General features: G+C 41.0%; 1 protein-coding gene across 14 annotated transcripts in view; it reads left to right on the forward strand.

Annotated features, from left to right (window-relative positions):
* Window positions 1-26,236, forward strand: part of ARHGEF3 (Rho guanine nucleotide exchange factor 3) — a 331,638-nt gene that overhangs the window by 116,571 nt on the left and 188,831 nt on the right. For all 14 annotated transcript variants that reach the window (XM_081524828.1, XM_081524827.1, XM_081524824.1 and 11 more), the window contains one exon: window positions 1,468-1,534. In XM_081524828.1, coding sequence (XP_081380954.1) covers window positions 1,468-1,534 — 67 coding nt within the window. The remainder of the gene's footprint in view (window positions 1-1,467; window positions 1,535-26,236) is intronic.

Here is a 26,236-nt window from a genome sequence, read left to right on the forward strand (position 1 = left end):
ACAGCTGCTGAGAACTTAGCAGTGACAACACTGGAATCAGAGCCCTCCTCTCGTCTTGGCTCTGTGTGCTGGGTATTCTCTCTCCTGTTTTGCACATAAGAATATGAAAGCTCAAGAGCTTAAACCTCGGGCTCAGGGTCACACAGCTAATAAAATGCTGTGGGATTTGAGATCACATATTTGAGACCAGAATCCTGATTTCACCTGTGTGATGATAGTCAAGTCACTTAATATTTTCTTAGGTTCCTGTTTTCTTATCTATGAAATGGGTACAACAGGGAACCCCAGCTGCCAGTAGAGAGTAGTGAGAATAACTACTCAGCATATGCTGTTTTAAGTTCTCAGTGCCTGTCAGCTGCTGCTGTTATTATAATTACCTTGTGTTTTGTTTGTTTATGTCTTCTGCCTGATGCAAGGTGTAGACATGATGCGTTCTGGTATGGTAGAGCCAGTCCAGATTTTTATCAGGCCTGACATTCTGCAGAGCCTGTGCAGTGGTCACCACAAGCATCCTACCTTGCATTCCTGCTCACTGTGGCAGGGAAGTCAAAGAAGAGGGGTGAGTATCATATAAAAAACCAGCACCATGGCCCTTTCCCTCAGGGCAAGTCCAAGGTGGACCTCCTTCAGGGGTTCTTTTCAGTGAAGTGGTACTTCAAGCAAACACGGCATTTGACTATCCATATAGACAGACATAGCATTTTGGGGAGGAGTCATTTATCTATCGCTCCATAAAAACATCATAATACGTGTTCCTGTGGGTATGTTGCAGTCACACAATTGAATTCACTTTACAAGACAGAAGTAAGGTGTTCCTGGTGTGTCTGCGGCCACCCAGCCCCCTTCCCGCATCTCTTTTGTACCGTTTACCTGCCGCTTATGTGGACCCGACTTGAACCTGCCTCTGTTACATCTAAGGAGATTGATTCGTGGGGAGAGATTAACAGGTGAGGAAGCTGGTTCTGACTTGTTAGGCAGCGGCTGCTTAACAGTTGTCCTGTCAACCGTCCCTTTAAAAGTCCAGGCAGCTCAAGTGTGGCCTTGGTGGAGGAGCAGGGACTCCCCAGCGAGCGAGCAGCAAGGGAGGGTTCCTGGCTGTGCCTGAAGCTACAAACATCACCTGATGGCCTCCCTTTGGGAGCCTTCCTTGTGTGAAAAGTAAAGACTGGAGTTTTGTCTGGCTCCGTAATTGCATCCGGTTTGCACTTTTGATTTTCTTTAAAATTTTTCTGTTTTTAAAGGTGAGGGATTGAGTTTTCTCAGTGACTTTGGAGCTTTCCTCCCAGGGGCCTGGGAAGGAATCTAGAGTGCATTTGGCTGCTCAAGATTGCTGAGCTGTAGAAAACTCCAGCCACCTCACATTGCCTGGACCATTTCTGCAAGCATCTCTCCTTCTGATGAAACTCCATCTGAAACTGGTGATTTCCTCTGAATAATGAGTGCATCTCTTTTTTTGTCCTCTTCCAGGCCTAAACGGCAGCGGCAGAACAACTTTCCCATGTTTCCTTCTCCTAAAGCCTGGAATTTCAGAGGGGTAAGTGTTTCCCCAACCAATCCCACCTGTTACTTGTCCTCTTCTGGGTGCTGCAGAGAGGACTCAGCTGAGGTGGACTTTACTAGCCAAGTCTCCACCAAGCTTCTGTGCTTTACCATCCGGGGAAGTCATCTTTGCATCAGCGCCTATGGTTTAATGAAAAAACTCCAGGTGGTTCAGTAAGTACCCAATGATGTTTGCCTGCCCTGTAGGTGTTGGGTTACGGGAAGCATCTTATGAAGAAGCCAGGAGATGTCAAGGTTGATGAAGCGGACATTGTGGCTGTTTTGGGGGAACAAGAAAGGTGCAGAGTGAAGGAGAAAGAAATCAGAAATATACTGTCTGTTCATGTGTAGTTTTATGACTTTGTGGGGAGCTTTACTTTACAAAAGGAGGGAGGTTTGTAAGCTTTAAACATTAGATGCTGAAGAGAATCATAGAATTCTCCCAGTCACAAAGCTCTAGACCCTTAGAGGTATAGGGAGGGTCAGATTTAACCTTTGCTTGATGCAAAATTCTCTTCCTTTATGTAATAGTGATAATAATAGTAGTCAAAGTGGCCCATCTGTGTGTCAAAATGAATTCTAGCTCTGACTTCAGGAACAGGACTCTTGCCTGTGTAGAGTCTGGTCTGAGCTCTGTATCACCAACAGGCCTCTGCATGTGTTGTACCTTATGCCCAAAACACAGTCTCCTGCTGCATGACATCACACTCCTGCACACACTGGACTGGCCCACCCACTTCATCCATTGGATCTAAGCTTGACATCACCTTCCATAGGAACGCATCGTGTCCGCCCCTTAAATCTGACCTAGAGGCATCTCCTGTGGATCTCTGTCGTTCTTTTTCTCATTATTAAAAGATTGGTAGTTAACATGTAGTAACATTTAAGATCGGAAGCCCCAAGCATTGGAGACCTTATCACTCTCTCTCGTTACTGCATTATCCCTGGGCCTAGCACAGTGCCTAGAACATACATGCTTAATTAACATGAATGGATAAATGGAATGAATGAATAAATAAATCTCTCACATATATCTGACACAAAATTCACTTCAGGTTATGTTTCAGGTTTTTTAGTCTTTCAGCAGTGTTTTTACTGGTTCAGTTCATCTTTAATATCCTACATACATCTCAGTCATTTTCCCCAAATGTCTTTTTAAAAATACAAATCGTGGCTCTCTTTTAGCTAAGTTTTCAGTATGCTTTTAACTGAATACAAAGAGAAATGTGTTGGCCTCTTAAGTAGATGTGTGTGTCTTACCGAGTGTAAGTCATGTACCTCCTCAGTTGGTTGTGGTTTTGTGAACAAGACCCCCATTTCTCAAAGTATGTTCAGTTGGATGACCATAAACATTAAGTGAAGAAAAGGCTTATGTGGTCCAACAGACTTGGGACACCCTGAGAGCACCCAACTGAAGTATGTTCACCACTGCAGGACTTCTCAGAGCCTTCAGTGTGTTGATGTGCACGGAGACCATGTGAAGCAGAGCTGATGGAGTTTGTGTGGAGCATCTCACAAAGTCATTGGCCATAAACCCTTTGTTGAAAAAATAGTTTGTACACATTTGACACGGTTGACATCTGCAGTTGGTTTTGAACTAAAGAGAAGTTGAACTGTTTTGAAGGTGTTTATTTTCTCTCCCTCTCTACCTTCCCTCGAGTGTACCATCCCCTTCCTTCTAATTCAACCTCTACTAGGGTTGAGGTCCATCTGGGATTTGCCTGGAACTGTCCTGGCTTTAGCACTGAAAGCCCCATGTCTTGGGAAACTTCAGTCCCGGGCAAGCTGGGACAACTTGATAACCCTACCTTTGGCTGAAACTTCTTCAGCTGTTTGTCCTTGAAAAATGTTTCATGAATTTTTAAGCTCAAGTCTGCTTTACAGATCTTTCTGCTGAAAAGGGACCTATTAGACACATACTTGGTTTAAGGGACATTCTGTCTATCAGAGCCTTGCAGGGGTAACGTTTAACACTAGTAATTTGCTGCAGGGGAGCAAGCAGACAACTGGCCCCTGGCTAATTAAAACCACATAGATAACAGAATCTGGAGAAGGCGATGGCCCCCCACTGCAGTCCTCTTGCCTGGAAAATCCCATGGACGGAGGAGCCTGGTGGGCTGCAGTCCATGGGGTCGCAAAGAGTCGGACACGACTGAGCGACTTCACTTTCACTTTTCACTTTCGTGCATTGGAGAAGGAAATGGCAACCCACTCCAGTGTTCTTGCCTGGAGAATCCCAGGGACGGCGGAGCCTGGTGGGCTGCCGTCTGTGGGGTCGCACAGAGTCGGACACGACTGAAGCGACTTAGCAGCAGCAGATAACAGAATCTGATGCTTTGTTGGCTTCAGTTTCCTATCAGCCCTCAAATTCTTAGCCAGCTCATAAGATTTCCCCCAATAGTTAAAAGTGTCAAAATGTCTAGAGTCTATTTAGGTGGTCAGGTCAGTTGTGTTTATCTTGGTCTCTTGTCTTTGCTTTGATTCTTCTGGCCCCTATGGCTTCTTGGTAAAGTTAGACAAACTGACCTCAAGACCACACCAGAGGGAGATGGTTCAGGGCCTGGCCAATTGCCAGATTCCTCTGTGACCAAAGTCATCCCTCTGTCCCTTGGAGCATAATATTCTATGGCCTGGTGGGCGTGGAAGAAAACCCAAGCCAGTGGGAACAGTGTCACTCCCAGCTCTGTAAGCATAGTTACGGTAATTGGAACTAAAGAATGAGAAGCACCCAGAATGCCAGGAGGAAAACATAGGAGATATTACCTAATCGATACATTTTCTGTAACGAAATGTGATGCTCAGGCCTGCTAGACTGTTTGTTCTAGGGCAAGACACGTGTTCTATGAACTCTTCATTTTCTTCTCTATTTGGAAGGAAAGTGTTTAGAACCTCTGTGATAGCAAATTTCCCATTTTTATATATGTGGCAGAGAAAACATTAGAAGCATTTGCATTTCCATTCCTTTTCAGCTTGTAAAGCAGAGGAGCCTGTGTTACTTTCTCACGTCCTGGACATGTGTGGGGCTTGGGGATAGGGGTGCGGGGAAGAGATGGTGAGAAATGGATTGAAAAAGACAAGAGGAGAAAGAACCACATGGTTGTAAATGAGAAGTGAGATGGAGACACATGAGGGCCAAGGAGGGAGCATGGGACGGGGAGTGAGGTGGGGAGAGGGAGTGGCCAGTGTCTTAAGAAACAGACATTTTGGGAAGAGACATGTTTCAAAATGTCAATAATTTTAAGGAAGATCTTGCTGAGTGAGTGTATGGTAACTGCCTCCTTGTCGTTCCCTTGAGATCCACTGCAGATCTCATGACTTCTTAAGGCCTTAGGAATTGCATTTGTGGTTTTCCTCTTTTTGGCTGGAGTTTTTGGCCACCAAGAGCCTCAGGAAGGGCTGGTGACACCTGGATGACACATCTTTTCTATGTACCAAGCGGTTCAGTCCTTTCATGAGTTACTGCTGCTAATTGTTGGCTGTGTCCTTTGGTTTCTGTGCTCGTCTAAGGAGACAGAGGCCCTGGGTGTTACAACCCCCTGAAATTTCTCTACCCTCCCTGGCCAGGGGTGGTGCCATGTCATCTCTCACCAGAACATGAATGCTACAGATATGTTCATGGAGAGAAGCCAGGAGGATGGTTGTGCTTGGGACAGTTATGGTAGGAAAATCACAAGTGAGACCAGAACAGGATGGGGAGAATAAGAAGGCAGGACCCTCAGAGAGGTGGGTGGGACCCTGGGAAGTGTCTTACCCTGTGTCAGCTCCTCTGGATCTGGTTCATTTCAGTTTAGTTCAGTTGCTCAGTCATGTCCGACTCTCTACGACCCCATGGACTGCAGCACACCAGGCTTTCCTGATCATCACCAACTCCCAGAGCTTACTCAAACTCATGTCCATCGTGTTGATGATGCCATCAAACCATCTCATTCTCTGTCATCCCCTTCTCCTCCTGCTTTCAACCTTTCCCAGATCAGGGTCTTTTCCAATGAGTCAGTTCTTCGCGTCAGGTGGCCAAAGTATTGGAGTTTCAGCTTCAGCATCAGTCCTTCCAGTGAATATTCAGGGATGATTTCCTTTAGGATTGACTGGTTGGATCTTCTTGCGACTGCAAGAAGGGGACTCTCAAGAGTCTTCTCCAACACCACAGTTCAAAAGCAGTAGAATGGGAAAGACTAGAGATCTCTTCAAGAAAATTAGAGATTCCAAGGGAACGTTTCATGCAAAGATGAGCACAATAAAGGACAGAAATGGTATGGATCTAACAGAAGCTGAAGATATTAAGAGGTGGCAAGAATACACAGAATAACTATACAAAAAAGATCTTCATGACCCAGATAACCATGATGGTGTGGTCATTCACCTAGAGCCAGACATCCTGGAATGCGAAGTCAAGTGGGCCTTAGGAAGCTTCATTACGAACAAAGCTAGTGGAGATGATGGAATTCCAGTTGAGCTATTTTAAATCCTAAAAGATAATGCCATGAAAGTGCTGCACTCAATATGCCAGCAAATTTGGAAAACTCAGCAGTGGCCACAGGACTGGAAAAAGTCAGTTTTCATTCCAATCCCAAAGAAAGGTAATTGCAAAGAATGTTCAAACTACTGCACAATTGCTCTTATATCACATGCTAGCAAAATAATGCTCAAAATTCTCCAAGTCAACTTCAACAGTATGTGAACCGTGAACTTCCAGATGTTCAAGCTGGATTTAGAAAAGGTAAAGGAACCAGAGATCAAATTGCCAACATCTACTGAATCATATAAAACGCAAGAGAGTTCCAGAAAAACATCTCCTTTTGCCTTATTGACTATGCCAAAGCCTTTGACTGTGTGAATCACCACAAACTGTGGAAAATTCTTAGAGAGATAGGAATACCAGACCACCTGACCTGCCTCCTGAGAAATCTGTATGTAGGTCAAGAAGTGACAGTTAGAACTGGACATGGAACAACGGACTGTTTCCAGATGGGGAAAGGAGTACGTCAAGGCTGTATATTGTCACCCTGCTTATTTAACTTATATGCAGAGTACATCATGAGAAATGCTGGGCTGGATGAAGCACAAGCTGAAATCAAGATTGCCAGGAGAAATATCAATAACCTCAGATACGCAGATGACACCACCCTTATGGCAGAAAGTGAAAAAGAACTAAAGAGTGTCTTGATGAAAGTAAAAGAGGAGGGTGAAAAAGTTGGCTTAAAACTCAACATTCAGAAAGCTAAGACCATGGCATCTGGTCCCATCACTTCATGGCAAATAGATGGGGGAACAATGGAAATAGTGAGAGACTTTATTTTGGGGGGCTCCAAAATCACTGCAGATGGTGACTTCAGCCATGATATTAAAAGACGCTTGCTCCTTGGAAGAAAAACTATGATCAACCTAGACAGCATATTAAAAAGCAGAGACATTACTCTACCAACAAAGGTCCATCTAGTCAAAGCTATGGTTTTTCCAGTAGTCATGTATGGATGTGTGAGTTGGACTATAAAGAAAACTGAGCACTGAAGAATTGATGCTTTTGAACTGGATATGGTTGGGGCATTGTAAAGTTCAGAATTCTGACCCTTTATTGTGAGAATATTTGCTGCAGCTCCTCTATTAAGCTGAGACAGAGAGTCACAGAGACGGAGTCAGGGAGGAAACTCATCCTAGAAATGTGAAAATCCTGGACCACAACACTTGGCATTTCCTGTAGTAAACTTGAAAATATTTAACAAGACCCACTATGTATGAGACATTGTTTTAGGTGCTAGATCTGAGATTTGAATGAAATATCAACCAAATTTCAGGGCCATACTGGTCTTGTCTCTTTTTCCAGTGCTTGGCCTTTATACTTGCCTAAACCATTTGGTAAGAAATGTCTAAACGAGGCTTTGGAAGGGACTTTGAACATTATGTGTGTGTGCCTGTGTGTGCTCAGTTGCTAAATCCTGTCTGACTCTTTGCGACCTCATGGACTGTAGCCTGCCAGTCTCCTCTGTCCATGGATTTCCCGGGCAAGAATACTGGAGTGGGTTGCCATTTCCTTCTCTAGGGCACCTTCCCGGCCCGGGGATTGAAACTGTGACTTCTCTGTGTCCTGCGTTAGCAGGCAGATTCTTTACCACTGAGACCGCCAGGGAAGCCCTTAACGTCGTACCCTAAACCTTTTCATTTTCAGTTGAGGAAAATAAGGCTTAGTGGATTAGTCAGGACTCTTCTGGCTGCTAGTGATAAAAACACAATTATATCAAGCTCAAGTGGAAAGGGAAATTGATTGGTTCATGTAACTTAGGGAAATGAATGGGTAGGCTTCAGGTACAGCTGTATTCAGGTACACTCTCTCAGCTTTGTCACTTTTGAAGTTTTGGTCTTGTCTTCTCCTACTGCATGTGAACTGTTTTGGAAGGAGGGGATGACCACAAATAGCCACACGTTTCCAGACAAAAGGGAGTTTTTGCTTCCAGAATCCCAATGTGAAATCCCAGCATAGGACTATGATTGCCCTGGGTCCACTCACGTAATTATACCTTGGCCAATGACTGTAGCCAAGAGCATTGGACAGACCTCGGTCATGTGCTCCTCTGAAGGAGCTGGGTTGACAGAGTTTCATGATTGGCAGTTCTACTGGAGCCATTGAAAGTGGAGAAGGGACATTTGCTCCAAGGAAGAGGTTGTTGTTGTTAATAAAAGGTTAAAGAGCATTCATTCAACAGCAAAGACACAAAATTGAATAAGACACAGTCTTAATCTCATGTACCTTAACATCTAGTAGATGTGTAGGTAAGCAAATTATTTTATCATAGCAGAATGTCACAGTAGGAGACATATGACAGAGCTGCTTAACAGGGATTGAAAACAAAAGGTCACTAGACCAGATAGTAAACACTCATATTTTCAAATGATCCCTTTGTTACATGGCATGGGTAACATGCGGCCAACCATGCCTGCAGCCCCTGGCACTGTTGGAGGTGAGTTGGGGATCCCTCTTGGTGTGGGAGGTCCAGATACTTGAGAGGTCACTAGATGCCTGAAATTTAGTGCAGGGTTTGGGAGGTATGTCATATGTTTTAGGGCAAAGGTCTTCATTTTTTTTTAGCCACACTTTCAGAGTTCTGTGATCCATGTATCTATGGCTATAGTTCTGATGGTAGAAAGTACAGTTAGGTATGTGAGACATTTGTAAAAAGATTGATTTGAAGCCCTTTCAAAACCAGTAGAGGTTTATTCATCTTGCCGGGGTGGAAAATGGCTCTTATTGGCCTTTGAAAGGGATGCTTGTTACATAGGCTTGCTGGCCCATTGTCAGCCCCTTTCCTCCAGCCTGCCCCTGACTTCTTCCTGCATGGACTTTGGGCCTTCTCTCCCACACCCTGAGCATCTACAGTTACCTGTTAGTCTTCTCTCTTCTTTGTCACTTTCTGGGTACATTCCTGGCACAGTTAATGCTTTTTTAACTAATAACCTCCTACTCTAAGGAAGAGTTTGGTACTGTCACGGAAGAGAGTCCAGTTTCTAGACAGACAGGAAATAATGCTGGTGAGGCTCAAAGCCAAGAGAATTAGGAGTCGAGTCATATCTCCAGACAATAGGTCCTGTGCCTGCTCCAGGCGGCCTGACCCACCCCCAGGCCCCAAGTTTGGAAGGAAGTTGGCAAACCCTAGGTGAATGTTTCTTGAAGATCAGGCTGAAATGCTGCAAAGTTCATAACTCATTAGAGTGACAGAGTCTCTAATACTCAAAACTCACCTCGCCCCTTCAGCGTTTACTGTGGCCTCACCTCTCTTTTGCCAAAGAAGGTGGCACGGCTTTTTATTCTCTCGCAGCCTCAGTTTGTACATTTACCTACATTATTTAACATCAGGTCCAAGCAAGGCTGCGGCAGCGCTGCGTGGTAGGTAGTACGTGTTCCGTGTTGAATATGAAGAAACTGAGTGCACGGCTGCTCGCTGCCTGAAGTCACAGCCTGTGAGCCTGGGATGGGCTTTCCCCAGGTGGTGGGAGCCTGTTGCCTTTCTAAAACAAAGCTTATTACACATACCTTGATTTCAGAGAAAGTTAGGCATGACCATCTTTTTAACAGTGCTAGAAACAAGGAACAATTTCATGGTAAACTTTTCATGACCTCAAATCCCTTTTCTTCTGCTCCCTTGAACTTTTTTGTTTATGTTTATTTATTTTTTTTCTTGAAGTATGTGTGTGCTAAGTCGCTTCAGTTGTGTCCATCTCTTTGCGACCCCATGGTCTGTAGCCCACCAGGCTCCTCTGTCCATGGGATTCTCCAGGCAAGAATACTGGAGTGGGTTGCCATGCCCTTCTCCAGGGGATCTTCCTGACCCAGGGATTCAACCTGTGTCTCTTATGTCTCCTGCATTGGCAGATGGATTCTTTACCACTGACTCCACCTGGGAAGCCCAAAGTGTTGAAGTATAGTTAATTACAATATTGTGTTAGCTTAAGGTATATAGCAAAGTGATTCAGTTATACATATATATATGTATATAATTTTTAGATTTTTTCTATTATAGGTTATTATAAGATGTTGAATATATCTCCCTGTGCTTATAACAGTAAATCCTTGTTGCTTATATACTTTATGTAGTATGTATCTGTTGATCCCATATTCCTAATTTATCCTTGCCTGCCTCTCTTTCCCCTTTGATAACCATAAGTTTGTTTTGTATGTTTGTGAGTCTGTTTCTGTTTTGTATATATATTCATTTGTATTATTTTTTAGATTTCACACAGAAGTGATATCATATATATCTTTCTCTGACATTGCACTAAGTACAGTATTCTCTAGGTCCATTCATAATGCTGAAAATGGCAATATTCATGTTAATGACTGAGTAGTATTCCTGCGTGTGTGTATGTGTGTGTATGTTCAGTTTTATGTATAAAACTGAATTACTGTACACCTGAAACTAACACAATATTGTAATCAACTCTATATATACATATATATATGTATATATATGTATGTGTATATATATATGTGTGTGTGTGTATATATATATATATATATATCTCACATCTTCTTAAGCCAGTTGTCTGTTGATGTGTGCTTGGGTTGTTTCAATGTCTTGTCTGTTGTAAAAAGTGCTGCTATGAGCTTTGGGGTGCATGCATCTTTTCAAACTAGAATTTTTGTCTTTTCTGGAGTGGAGTTGCTGAATTATACGATAGGTCTATTTTTTGTTTTATAAGAAATCTCTATACTGTTTTTCATAGTGGGTGCACCAATTTACATTCCCACAATAGTATGGAAGATTCCTTTTTCTCCGTATTTTCTCCATCATTTATTGTTCATAGTCTTACTGATGATGGCCGTTCTGACCCGTGAAAGGTGATACCTCATTGTAGTTTTGATTTGCATTTCTCTGGCAACTAGTGATGTTGAGCATCTTTTCATGTGCTTTTTGGCCATATATGTGTCATCTTTGGAGAAATGTCTATTTAGATCTTTGGCCCATTTTTTATTGAGCTGTTTATTTTATTTTTTTGATATTGAGTTGTATGAGCTGCTTGTATATTTTGGAAATTAAGCCTTTGTTGTTCACACTGTTTGTAAATATTTTCTCCCATTCCATAGCTTGTCTTTTGTTTTATTGATGGTTTCCTTTGCTGTGCAAAACCTTGTAAGTTTGATTATGTCCCATTTGTTTATTTTTGCTTTCATTTCTATTGCCTTGGGAGTCTGATCTAAGAAAATATTGCTGCGATTTATATCCGGGGATGTTTTGCCTGTGCTCTCTTCTAGGAGTTTTATGGTGTCATGTCTTATATTTAGGTCTTTAAACCATTTTGAGTTTATAATAGATGCCTTTCGATGTGAGGTGCCCCTTCAAGACGAAAAACAGCTTCTCATTCCCGCTTAGTCTTCCTGTCTCATTTCCCTTCAGACAGTGGAGAGGCCACCCTGTGAAAGATGCTGACACCTGTGAGGAAAACCCATCTCATCTTCAGTGTGCTGACACCAGAAATATGCCAGGCACATTGAAGCTCATTTTTAGACTCAAAAGTGGTTTCTTTTTTTGGCCATATGTGAGCTCTGTGGGGACACGGTGGCTTGTGTACCAGCTGTGCAAGTTCTGCACTTTTGAGACAGAATTTATAGATGCCTTTGTTTATTTTATGCTGTCAACTCAGTTATTCCCTTTTTGTTCCAGAATTTTACAAGGTAAAAGATGCGGTTGACTGTGGTCTTTTAGGTTACTTAGGACATCTTCTTGCGGTGATAGAATTCGACTCAAGTTAGCTTAAACAAGGAGAGTTTCAAAAATTATAGAGGTCTCCAGATATCTCATGGAATGCAGCAGGATGTCGGAAGTCCCTGGAAGCAGCACCTGAAGCCCATGAGGGTTCCCAATGCCTCTGTTGTTTGCTGCATTTTCTCTGCAGACTGACTTCCTCCATACCGTGGAAATGCAGCCATCTGTAGAGTGACAGCTTTTTCTCTCTCAGAGCCAAAATTACTGGTGGGGAAGATTTTGATTGGTTCAGCCTGGGTCAGGTGGATGCTCCAAGACCAATCAGCAGTGGCCACAGTGTGGAGTTCTGCTATACTGGCTCCTGTGGTAACCATAGTAACATGGGAACGAAGGGGCAGTTTCCACAGGAAGGGGAGGGGCACTGGGCAGATACAAACAATTCTTGTCTACAGTAGTCTTCCCCATCTCTCATCCCATAGTAACGGGTAATCATACTGATGCCCAGGGTCTGACTGTCAAATAAACAAAACTTCTAACCCCCTTTTTTTTCCACGTTGGCTAGAAGTAGTCCTTTTGGTTATTGGTATTTTTTTTTCAATCCTCAGAATCTGAACTGGGAGCAAGAATAAACTGCTCATAAGACATAAGGCATAGTAGTCCTCTGGATTAATTAAAATAAAAGCAGATCCTGGACAATTGCATTCTAAAATGGCCGTTATTAATTCTGTTACCATTGGGTAGTATTGGAGCTTAGTCAGGGGTTTTATTTTTATTTTTTTAAAATGTTATTGAAGTTTTATAGATTTACAATGTGTTAATTTCTGCTGCACAGCAAAGTGATTCAGCTATATATATGTGTATATATATATTTACATATATTCTTTTTCATATTTTTTCCCATTGTGCTTTATCACAGGATATTGATTTACAGTTCCCTGCACTATATAGTAGGACTTTGTTGTTTATCCACTCTGTATGTAATAGTTTGCAGCTGCTAATCTCAAACTACCACTGCTTCCTTCCCCATCACCCATTCTTTGGCAGTCACAAAACTATTCTCTATGTCCCTAAGCCAGAAACGTTTCTATGTTTAGTTGTATTGCATTTTAGATTCCATATATAAGTGATGTCATATGGTATTTGTTATTCTCTTTCTGACTTACTTCACTTAGTATGATAATCTCTAGGGCCATCCATGTTGCTTCAAATGGCATTATTTTGTTATTTTTATTACTGAGTAAGATTTCATTGTATATATATACCACGTCTTCTCTATCCATTCATCTGTTGATGAACATTTCGGTTGTTTCCCTGTCTTGGCTATTATAAATAGTGCTGCTATGAATGTAGGGGTGAATATATATTTTCAAATTAGAGTTTTATCAGAGTATGTGCCCAGGAGTGGGATTGGTAAATCATATGGCAACTCTATCTTTAGTTTCTTGAGGAACCTACATGCTGTTTTCCTTAGTGGCTACACCAATTTACATTCCCACCAACAGTGTAGAAGGGTTCCATTTTTCCCATACCCTCTCTAGCACTTATTATTTGTAGACTTTTTAATGATGGCCATTCTGACTATGGTACCTCATTGTAGTTTTGATTCTCATTTCTCTAATAATTAGCGGTGATGAGCATCTTTCAATGTGCTCATTGGCCATCCATATGTCTTCTTTGGAGAAATGTCTATTTAGGTCTTCTAGTCAGGGGTTTTAAATAGAAGGTGGCCCAAGAATCAGGCTCAGTATTTCTTTGTGTTTTGTTTCATTTATGACTTTTCATGGAGGTTTTTATTTTTTGTTCCAATCAAATTTAGCATTTATTACACAAACAATATCATGGCAGTGATCTTATCACCTCTGAAAGGCCATCATGCTATTTGAAGGCATGGGAGGGGATGGTGATGTTGAGAACTGAGGGGATGCACCAATTTGGAAAACTGATTTTCTGAATCTAAACCTTTCCCTTCACGTTTTCTTTTTCCCTCCACGGTAGATTTTACATTCTGTTTCTTGCTCACTTCAGAAGCTGGGGATGGGAGTTGAAGCCTCACTTTTCTTCTTTCCCATCGTCTTCCTCTCCAAAGTAACGTGGTACATTTAATGGACTGGATGACATTTAACTCATTGTGACTCTAAATAGTGCCTCCTTCTTTTCTTTTTCGTTTTTGTCTGCAAAGCTTGGCATGTGGGATCTTTGTTCCTTGACCAAGTATCGAACTCAAGCCCTGTGCGTTGGAAGTGTGGAGTCTTAACCACTGGACCACCAGGGAATGCCCCTGGCGTTCTTTAAATGCTCAAATCACATTGTCTATTTAAAGCAGTTGAAACATAGAAGCAAGGTGGGGAAATGGAGTAAGTTAACTCCCCGCAGAGAGGATGCAGATGGGAAGGAAGGGTCCCACCAGTATCCCGGGGTTCACAATGCTGATATGTCCCCTCTCTCTCCGCTTCACTGGCCTTTCTTTCTGACATGGTTGCAAGGACCAGAGTTGAAGTACAGGCAGGAGGTCTACAGACTGAAGGTGCCCTGGGCCACTGACACACGCTTTATCATAAAAACTCAGAGACAAACATAACTGGTCAGCAGTAGCAGCTTGCCAATTAGCCAGGTGAACAGCTGGCTAATTTCTATTTTATTTGTGTTTCTTGGGCAGAAGGGATGTGGGGTCAGGATGGAGTGTTTCCAATGGGCAGCCAGACTAAGGCCTCATGTATATTAAGTGCTCATATATATTTAGTGCCTCTGTGCAGCTAGTACCTCAGAAGTCTCATGCATATTTAGTACATAACAGACATTCAGTAACCAGGTGCTTCATGAATAATTGGTATCTTTTGCTCCTTTCACCATTTCATATCTTTGTTTACCACACACATGTTCTACTTAGTGACCACTTATTTATACTTAAGATATTTCTATTATTGAAGATGAATAAGTGTTAACAAAATTATTCATTTTTAGTAATTAAAATAAATACTCTCTAAAAGCAAATGCTCGTTACAACTTGATTGCCTAGAGCTCATTTTTAAATGGTCTATCTTCTTTAGGCCTGATGATGAGAATTCTTCCCTTACTTGATTTTTGGGCCTCCCAGCCTTGTCCTTCCTTACACAAACTCTCCTTACACAAACACCGTCTGACACTGGACATCTCAGTGAACGCACCTCCTGAATGAGCCTTTTTGAGCATGACTTTCACATGGTCCAGCTGGTTTAGACGCTGCAGTAGCAGTATAGCCCACCCCTGCCCTGACCTCCTGGTTAACACATGTTCAGGGAGGAGGAAAACATACCATACAGCAGAACGCTGCTAATGCATAATGTGTTTTTGTATCCTCAGGGCTGATTTGACCTTACATCTATTTGGGAAAAAACAGGGAATTAGGCCTATTACTTTTTTATGGACAGATGAAGACTTGTTTAAAATCATAGTTCTGATTTGAGGAGGTTGTGATAGAGGTGTATCAGATGTGTATTTATTTCATTTATATAGGTTCAGCTAAACCTGCTCATAGAAAAAGGAGTGTTGGATGGAGTGGCAAACCTGCTTTTTCCTCTGTTGATCCTAGTAGGGTGATGGTGATTCTAGACTTTGATGGGGATTTATTGTGCTGCATTCCCCCTGAACACAAGCACCAGCTTTATCAGGAGCTAAACTGAAGATGTATGTACAATATTTGTTCTAGCAGTAAAGTAGGAACTCTTAGGGCTCACTGAAATCATTCCTTTGATATGTGCTTGCAAAGTTGCTTCAGTGTTGTCTGTGACATGACTGTTTGCGACCCTGTGGACTGTAGCCCACCAGGCTCCTCTGTCAATGGGATTCTCCAGGCAAGGATACTGGAGTGGACTGCCATACCCTTCTCCAGGGGATCTTCCTGACCCAGGGATCGAACCTGTGTCTGCTGTAGCTCCTGCATTCCAGGCAGATTCTTTACCACTGAGCCACTGGGGAAGCCTTAAGGAACTCTTAAGTGTGGTTTATTGAGAGAGAAGGATGGTCAGGCTTCACCTGATGTCTTCCTAAGGGGTTTCCAAGATGATTATTTTTACTATGTGTGCTATTTTTTCAACTTTTTGTTATGAAAAATTTTAAATATATGGAAAGTTGAAAAGTAAGTACAATGAACACCCACCATCTAGAATCAACAATTGCTAACATTTGGCTTTAACTGTTTATCTATCTGTAACTGTTTATACAATCTGCTTAATTTTACAAAATCTTTTCAAAGTATGACAACCATGACACTTCACTTCTAAATTCTTTAATATGTGTGTCCTAAGAATAAGAACATTTTCCTACATTATCAGGCCTAAGAAAGCTACTATTAATTCCCCAACATTCAGTCTGTATTCCTATTTCCCCAACTATCTTTTATAGTTGATTTCCCTCAAGACATTCAAGCGCCTTGCATTGCATCTGGTTGGATTTTTTGTTTGGTGGTTTTTTTATCCAGTTGAGGACCATGATTTCATTTTGTTACTGTGTTTTTTAGTCCTGTTAAGTCCTTGAATAGTCCTCTCATTCCCCCCGCCTTTTTTTTATGACATTGATTTTTTTAAAAGACCAGACTAATTGCTTGTAGAACGGATTTCACATTTTAGTTTATCTGATTGCTTACCTAAGATGTCATTTAACTTGCTCTTCTGCCCTTTATATTTCTTATAACGCTGGTAATTTATGTCAAAAGACTTAGTTTGTTTCGGATTAAGCACTTTTGGGCAGGAAAATATCCTAAGGGATGCCAACTACTTGCATCTCATTAAGAGGCATGTGGCGTTGGTTGTTTGTAGTAAATGGTGCTGACTTGCTGCACAGGATAGATGCTGCTGACAGTCCATTCCAGTGAGGAGTGCCTCCATTGTAGATTCCTTAGTGGTTATTTCAGATTGAGTTCTTGTCAGAAAGCAGGTGCTTGCTCCCATTACAAGACAAGTGCTATTTAACAAGAGAATTATAGCTGCAGAAACCAAGGATTTCTTTCTGTGGGTTGGTTTCATTCTTTCTCTCTTGGCTGTTGTCTTCTGCTATGTAAGTCCTGCTCCCAATGTCTTCTCTTTGCATGAGCTGTTGTTGAGTTTGTCACAATGCCAGCTCTGATCCAGCCTCACATGATCTTTTAGCATCTCTTTTTCTCAAAGCTCAGAATAGTCTCAATTGCCCTGTCCCCAGATCCCTAAGAAAACCCTGATTGCTTTGGATAGTCTTTCTTGTGTTGAGCCTCTCAGGTGGTGGGCAGCCTTCTGGCTGGCTCCTAGAGGGGCTTCCCTCTCACTTGGTCCAGTCATCTGCAGCCAGAGAGTCAGGGTCAAAGGGGTCTGCCATTCACCAGGGTGGGCAAGTAAGGAAACCCATTGGGACTCAGATTTCCCCATATGAAAAATATATCTAACTCACAGGGTTCTTATGAGAATTACATTAAATAATTCATGTTAAGTGTTTAGCACTGGGTTTGTGACATACTAGATGCTCAGTAAATACTTTTTTGCCCTCTCACTACGGCTACTGTTTTACCTAGTTAGCAGGAGCTGTGGAAAACATTGGGGAAAGTGGGACACATCTCCTGAAAAGAGAATGAGGGGAAGATACTCCAAACCATTTCCAGCATGGTAGAAAAGGTTTCCATTTATCTGATATTTTTCCATATCATAGGTTGATCAGTTTAGGCCTTGGATTATAAGAGACTGAATCTGGACCGTTTGCTCTAGCATATATGTGCCATTAAGTTAAAAAAAAGAAACAACTTACTTGATGTATATGGGAATGTGCGCCAGTTTGGAGGGAGGAAAGAAAATTTCACGTGGAAAAGCAATTGCGTGAATTTTAAATGTAATCTGGATGTATTCCTGAACATTCTGATGTATTCCTTCTGATAAGTGTGACTTATGGTAATTCAAATCTTATGTACCTTGTGAAGTTTGGCAGTGGATTCAGTTCTGAATTTATTTTGCTCGTGTCTCTCTGTGCTGGGCGTCTCTCCGTACTGTCACAGACTGGTACATCGTACTGGCTGTTCTTGGCTTCTTAACTACAGCACCTTAGTTGCCCAATGAAAACCTCCAACAAATGACTACATTCTTTTCATGTTTGTGGTTTTGTTTGCATTCTTGTATGTGAGAAAAATTAACATTGTATTTTGAAGAGTAAAGATTAGTCTGATACTGAGGAAACATTGGAAATTGTTGACCTCAGCAGGTCAGTCCAAGAATTGGAAATTTTTTAAGGTATCGTTTTCAGGCTGCAGAATTAATCAGCCTTTTTAAAAGTGATAACTTTAATGCTTATAGGATGGATGCTGTCACTGATGTTTAGTGACACTGTTACTTCTTCATCTTTTTGGAAAGCTATTTGTGTCAAGAATCATAAATATATTTATGGCTATCGATCTAATAGGAATTTATCCTAAAGAAGTTACCAGAGATGTGGATTAAGATTTATGAACAAAAATGTTTAGTGTAGTTGTCATTATAGTGACAGAAAAAAAATGGAAAAAGTGTAAATGTCCGATAATGTGAAACAGCTGGTATAAATTGTGTTTTATCCATATGAGTTCATATTATGCAGCCATAAGGGGATGTTGAGGAAGAGTGCTAATTCAATAAAAATGTTTATTGTTATGGCTTTAAAAGCAGGAAACAAAATTGTATGAATAGTGATGAATCTACTATGAAAAAGCTCACTTAGAGGACTGAAAGAAAATATGCCAAAATATTAATAATGATTTCTTCTCTGTGAGGTTATAAGTGACATTTTTTCTTTGTTTTATTTTGACTTTGCCAAGTTTCTGCAAGATGCATACATAATTTTTATAATTAAAGAGAAGAAAAATCGAGGTGAGAAGACAAACTATAATTTTTAAGTGGAGTTTTAGGTCTTAAAGTTTAAGAATAAAAATCCATAGCAGGAATAAATCTGAGTCAGAAACTCAACGAATTGGCCTAAATCCCATGGTTACTTAAGATGGAATTTTAAAATAATGGCATCTGTTTGTGGAGGAGTTTTAAATGTGAGAACTTGATAAAGGTGAAGTTGGAGGAATTTTGTCTTCCTTTTCTAACAACAACTAAAAAAAAAAATCCATAAATCTTACTTGAATATTTGAGAGGGGAGGAAAAGCACCTTAATAAGAATGAATACCATGTACTCAGCCAAGAGAGAAATCACAGTCCTGAAACAGTCATCCCCAAGAGTTAATATTCCAAAGAATTAATAGGTAACTCAGTTGTATCTTTCTCAATTGGGGCACATTATTTTTAATGGGTTCCGGATGATAGCTTGGGACAGTACTATAAAATATCACTTTATTCTAAGTGATGTTAGAATTATAGAGAGAATTAGAGAAAATTACAAAATGTGGCATAGGTTTAGTTTATTATTGAAACTGTGAGGACAATCGATTGCAAACTTGGCTTAAGAATTTAGGAGTCAAAAAGATACTTGCCTTTTTAAAAAGCCCTCTTGTCCCAAAGTGTGTTTCCCATTGTAATATTTGTGTAGTAAAAATCGAAGGTGTTTTTCTCAGGGCTGATCTTTACCAGACATCACCAAGTTCATCGCCAAATTCTAAAGCTTCTCTCTCAAGGAAGGAAAAAGTTTGAGACTGCGATGGTCTTTTCAAGCCTACAGAATTGGTACAAATGGACAAGATTTGCTGTTCTTGATACCTAATAAAGCTTCTTGCTGCCTGTTCTAACAGTCTTGATGTCATGTCTTTTTTCCTTCTTTTAAAAATATGCTCATCTCATTATCCAGAGTGACTCAGAGGCCCTGCATGTGTGCCACTAAACAGCTTGTCCTCACTTTGCTCTTCATTTTCTCCAACACCCATTGCTCAGGAAGTGGCTTCTCCATCTTGTTTTATTAGTCATTCTGACATGGTCCATCACAGGCTCCCTCCCTGGAGCCTACCTAGTCTTTGAACATCATCTCTCTGCTTTAAGAAATGTCCATTTCTCTTCCCTTGTCCACTGGCATTTTTTTTTTTTTCTATTTTAGGGTTTTGATTTAGAGACTAATGTTGCCTCTTATATCTCTTATGTGTAATTTTATGTTATTTAATGATATTAAACTTATTTAATATATTAAGAAATATTTCTGCTACCCAAGTCAGAAGGCAAATGCCCAAAAGTGCAGGGGACAAGAATAGGAAAGAAAAATCTTTACTGTGAGGCAAGAAACAGACAATACAAATAAATCAGTTGATTTAGTGTCCAAAAATCTGTGTCTACACGTGTGTTTGTGTAGGAAACACAGAGTTGGCTTTCCAGGTGTTCACCACTCAACTGCCTTCTGTTCTCACATTTGACATTTGGTTTTATTTCTAGAAGAACTCAATTTCAGAAGTCTCTGGTTTAGCAATAGGAGGAGATAAAAACATTTTCACCTGTTGTTAGTTGTGTTTATGTAAACAAACCCATGCAACTATTGTTGCTTAGAGTCACTGGGCTCATTTCTGCTGGCCTGGCAGGGTTTATGTTGGCAACAGTAAGGAGATGCTATCAACAATTCATTGTGTACTGTTTGCATAACGGGACAGGGCAGCCAGCCCCAGCCAGTTAAAAAAATTAAAAAAAGAAAACATGTGTTGAATTAGTTGAATGATTTTATTAGGGTGCCTGTCTGTTTGGGATGGTGTAACCTGTTACTGAGGAGACAGTGCTCAAGCTCTAAGAGGTCCCCACCAGCTATGCTGGTGGGCTAAGGGGGCAGGTGGCTCAGCCTCTAGAACACAGTGAACTGGCCACCCCGCTGACAAGAAGAGAAACATCAGTGATGAGAATGCTAGTGAAAGCATAATGTTCAACTGTGTTGCCCTCTGAACCTCAGAGAACCCAGGGCTATTCCAGAAACTTGGGCCAAGGGACAATCTGCTGGATTTTCCTTAGTTGATAGCCTTCCACAAGGTTTTCCTCCAAGGACAGTCATCCTATTAACCACCACCAAGATAACTTGGAAATAAGAACTTTAAAGATGCATAGTGCTTGAAAATTTACTGCTTCGCTCTTGGTCTTAGAACAAAGATACCACTTGACATCGTGACTATAGAAACATAGGAAACAATGAATTTTTTTTTTCTGTCTGCTTAAGCCTCTAGCATGTGTCCTAGCAAAGGTTTTTAGCGTGTGGTCCGTGGGGCAGTAACAGGAACAGCACCTGAGATCTTGGGAGCAGTGCCGAATCTCAGGCCCCACCGCAGACCTGAATCGGCATCTGCATTTTTATCAAGACGTCCAGGAGATTTGAGGGCACATTAAAGTGTGAGAAACGCTCTAGTTTTTCGGGAAGTCTTGGAGATGTAACGTCACCTCAGTAGAGGTTCCACGTGCAAATCTTCAGTCAGGATCAGGGGTGATGGAAATGGACATGTAGTCTGTCTGCTTTCTCTAGTGAAGGAAGGTGGAACTATGGTGAATCCCAGTCAACAAGTACCCAGGACTCTAGACACTTACACAGGAGCCGTAATTATTAGCACAAATGCCCCTGTGGTTCAGATAAGAGTAAAAGAAGCCACGGGCAGGGTTGAGAATTCTGGGATCTTCCATCCCCAACTCCTCCAGCCTCACCCTCGTCCTCCACCCAGCGGCACCCAGATCGTAGCAGTCTGTGTTCATGGAAAGATCCTCTGGGCGCTCTTTCTCCAAAGCAGAGGTGGTATTTTTTCTCTCAGTGTGCACATAATAAACCTTCTGCTGAGCTTGTGGGGGCCCTGTGGTGGGAAGGCCCCCTCACCCTGACAAGGGACTCGTCGGCAAGTCCGCAGGTTGTGATACAGGAGGGATGGGTGTCCACTGTGCCTCTCACTGAGGCCCGTGTGTTATGTAATGTGTTTCCTGCCTTTAATTATTTACCGGTCTTGCTCAGTGTGCCCACTGTCCTGGTTGTTGTTTTCTTTGTTCTGTGACAGAGGAATTTGACCTCTCTGGGGATTAGATCCCGCCCAGCCTGGGCCACTCTTTGGCATGGTTTTTTCCTCAGGTGGCAGTTTGCCGGGGGCAGAGGCATATTTTCCAGCAGACACCCACCCCCCACCATGTCTCAGTTTCTTGAGTAGATCTTCATTTCCAGAGAAATCTGGGGAGAGGCTAAACTGATTACAGGGCTCCAGTGATGCCCTGAGTACATTTCAGATTTGGAATGCAAATTGTTGTCTGTAGTAATTATAGTTTGTGCCATGGCCCTGCTTGGCCCCCATGGTCATTATCTTGGTACAGAATAAGTAGCTCTGTGCTTTCAGAGTAGGAGGTAATGAGGGGGAGAGGGACGTGTGAAGGACATTAAGGACATTTTCAGAGCCTCTCTCCAAGCCTATGTGAAAGTAGGACAGACACAGACGTGTGGTGGGATGCTGCCACTGACAAGCTCAGTGACCATGGGCCAGAACCTCAACCTCTGTGAGCCTCAGTGGCCTCTAGTCCTTGTCTCAGAGCATTGCCATGGTGATGAGATGTCAGTGATGCGATGGGACATTCAGCAGACTTCCTGGTGCATGATAGGTGTTTAACAACAGGGAATCTCACTGCCTTAGCAAATGCCTGAAGGGTAGGGATCTGCAGTGGAAAACACACACCCTTCTTAAAGGGTAATTCCTGTGCACCCAGTAGTTCCCTCTCTGTCCTGCAGAGGAGCTGTGGTACATCCTTCTCGTGCTTCTCGCATCTGCAGAACTTGAGGGCTGGCTTAGAGTGCTGGCTTGTGTCAGACTTTCTGTGTGTCCTTCAGTGATTTCATTAACATCTCGGAGCTGTGGATTCTTCTCACTTGTAAAATAGACATCATAATTGTATATGATTCACATGGCTGTTGGGAAGATTCTCTGTGAAAAAAGCATATAAATTTCAGCGCCAGTGCTTGGTACAAACTCTAAGAATTTAATATTGTTATCTCCTTTGCAGAGATGAAAAACTCAAGGTTTTAAGGACTAAGTAACTTTCCCAAGCCTGCAGTTCATGGGTGGCAAATCCCGGACTCTGACCCAGCAAATTGGCTCTGGAGTCCACATTGATGTCACTTTCACTTTACCCAAAGGGGATCAAAAGTCACTGCACAAGCTACTGAGGCTCCCCTCCTCAGACCCTTCATTTTTGTTGACACATTTTTTCTTAAATTAGGTTACAACCAATCATAATAAAATAATTATATTACTATAATTATGTAATAATTAGGTAATAATTATGTGTCCTGTAGCACAGTGTTATATAATATTGGGTTAGACGAAAAGTTCGTTCAGGTTTTGCCATTACATCTTACAGAAAAACTCAACCGAACTGTGTGGCCAACCCAATATTTAAAAATAAAGTTTTATTCAATGGCAGGACATACTTAAAGTAATGAAAGAGAATAATCTACAACCCAGATTACTGTACCCAGCAAGGATCTCATTCAGATATGAAGGAGAATTCAAAAGCTTTACAGACAAGCAAGAGCTGAGGGAATTCAGCACCACCAAACCAGCTCTCCAGCAAATGCTAAAGGATCTTCTCTAAACAGGAAACACAGAAAGGATGTTTCAACACGAACTCAAAACAACAAAGTAAATGGCAACGGGATCATACTTATCAATAATTACCTTAAATGTAAATGGGTTGAATGCCCCAACCAAAAGGCAAAGGGTTGCTGAATGGATACAAAAACAAGACCCCTATATATGCTGTCTACAAGAGACCCACCTCAAAACTAGGGACACACACAGGCTGAAAGTGAAAGGGTGGAAAAACATATTCCATGCAAACGGAGACCAAAAGAAAGCAGGAGTCGCAATACTCATTTCAGATAAAATAGACTTTAAAATAAAGGATGTGAAAAGGGACAAAGAAGGACACTACATAAAGATCAAAGGATCAATTCAAGAAGAAGACGTAACAATCATAAATATATATGCACCCAACATAGGAGCACCACAATATATAAGGCAAATACTAACAAGTATGAAAGGGGAAATTAACAATAACACAATAATAGTGGGAGACTTTAATACTCCACTCACGCATATGGATAGATCAACTAAACAGAAAATTAACAAGGAAACACAAACTTTAAATGATACAATAGACAAATTAGATTTAATTGATATTTACAGGAGTTTCCACCCCAAAACAATCAATTTTACCTTTTTCTCAAGTGCACATGGAACTTTCTCCAGGATAGATCACATCCTGGGCCATAAATCTAGCCTTGGTAAATTCAAAAAAATTGAAATCATCCCAGCCATCTTCTCTGACCACAATGCAGTAAGATTAGACCTCAATTACAGGAAAAAAACTATTAAAAGTTCCAACATATGGAGGCTAAACAACACGCTTCTGAATAACCAACAAATCACAGAAGAAATCAAAAAAGAAATAAAATTATGCATAGAAACGAATGAAAATGAAAACACAACAACCCAAAACCTATGGGACACTGTAAAAGCAATACTAAGGGGAAGGTTCATAGCAATACAGGTGTACCTCAAGAAACAAGAAAAAAATCAAATAAATCAACTAACTCTACACCTAAAGCAACTAGAGAAGGAAGAAATGAAAAACCCCAGGGTCAGTAGAAGGAAAGAAATCTTAAAAATTAGGGCAGAAATAAATGCAAAAGAAACAAAAGAGACCATAGCAAAAATCAACAAAACTAAAAGCTGGTTTTTCGAGAAGATAAACAAAATTGATAAGCCATTAGCCAGACTCATCAAGAAACAAAGGGAGAAGAATCAGATCAACAAAATTAGAAATGAAAATGGAGAGATCACAACAGATTCCACAGAAATACAAAGGATCATAAGAGACTACTACCAACAGCTATATGCCAATAAAATGGACAACTTGGAAGAAATGGACAAATTCTTAGAAAAGTATAACTTTCCAAAACTGAACCAGGAAGAAATAGAAGATCTTAACAGACCCATCACAAGCACGGAAATCGAAAGTGTAATCAGAAATCTTCCAGCAAACAAAAGCCCAGGACCAGACGGCTTCACAGCGGAATTCTACCAAAAATTTAGAGAAGAGCTAACACCTATCCTGCTCAAACTCTTCCAGAAAATTGCAGAAGATGGTAAACTTCCAAACTCATTCTATGAGGCCACCATCACCCTAATTCCAAAACTAGACAAAGATGTCACAAAAAAGGAAAACTACAGGCCAATATCACTGATGAACATAGATGCAAAAATCCTTAATAAAATTCTAGCAAACAGAATCCAACATCATATTAAAAAGATCATACATCATGACCAAGTGGGCTTTATCCCAGGAATGCAAGGTTTTTTTAACATCCGCAAATCAATCAATGTAATACACCACATTAACAAATTGAAAGAAAAAAACCATATGGTTATCTCAATAGATGCAGAAAAAGCCTTTGACAAAATTCAGCATCCATTTATGATTAAAACCCTCCAGAAAGCAGGAATAGAAGGAACATATCTCAACATAATAAAAGCTATATATGACAAACCCACAGCAAACATTATCCTCAATGGTGAAAAATTGAAAGCATTTCCCCTAAAGTCAGGAACAAGGCAAGGATGCCCACTTTCACCACTACTATTCAACATAGTTTTGGAAGTTTTGGCCACAGCAATCAGAGCTGAAAAAGAAATAAAAGGAATACAGATAGGAAAAGAAGAAGTAAAACTCTCACTGTTTGCAGATGACATGATCCTCTACATAGAAAACCCTAAAGACTCTACTAGAAAATTACTAGAGTTGATCAATGAATATAGTAAAGTTGCAGGATATAAAATTAACACACAGAAATCCCTTGCATTCCTATACTCCAATAATGAGAAAACAGAAAGAGAAATTAAGGAAACAATACCATTCACCATTGCATCAAAAAGAATAAAATACTTAGGAATATATCTACCTAAAGAAACAAAAGACTTATATATAGAAAACTATAAAACACTGATGAAAGAAATCAAAGAGGACACAAACAGATGGAGAAATATACCGTGTTCATGGATTGGAAGAATTAATATAGTGAAAATGAGTATTCTACCCAAAGCAATCTACAGATTCAATGCAATCCCTATCAAGCTACCAATGGTATTTTTCACAGAACTAGAACAAATCATCTCACAATTTGTATGGAAATATAAGAAACCTCGAATAGCCAAAGCAATCTTGAGGAAGAAGAATGGAACTGGAGGAATCAACCTGCCTGACTTCAGACTCTACTACAAAGCCACAGTCATCAAGACAGTATGGTACTGGCACAAAGATAGAAATATAGATCAATGGAACAAAATAGAAAGCCCAGAGATAAACCCACGCACATATGGACACCTTATCTTCGACAAAGGAGGCCAGAATATACAATGGAGAAAAGACAATCTCTTTAACAAGTGGTGCTGGGAAAACTGGTCAACCACTTGTAAAAGAATGAAACTAGAACACTTCCTAACACCGTACACAAAAATAAACTCAAAATGGATTAAAGATCTAAACGTAAGACCAGAAACAATAAAACTCCTAGAGGAAAACATAGGCAAAACACTCTCCGACATAAATCACAGC

Source organism: Giraffa tippelskirchi, chromosome 9, assembly GCF_054371585.1.
Source record: "Giraffa tippelskirchi isolate mGirTip1 chromosome 9, T2T-mGirTip1v1.2.pri, whole genome shotgun sequence".
Lineage (NCBI taxonomy): Eukaryota > Metazoa > Chordata > Mammalia > Artiodactyla > Giraffidae > Giraffa > Giraffa tippelskirchi.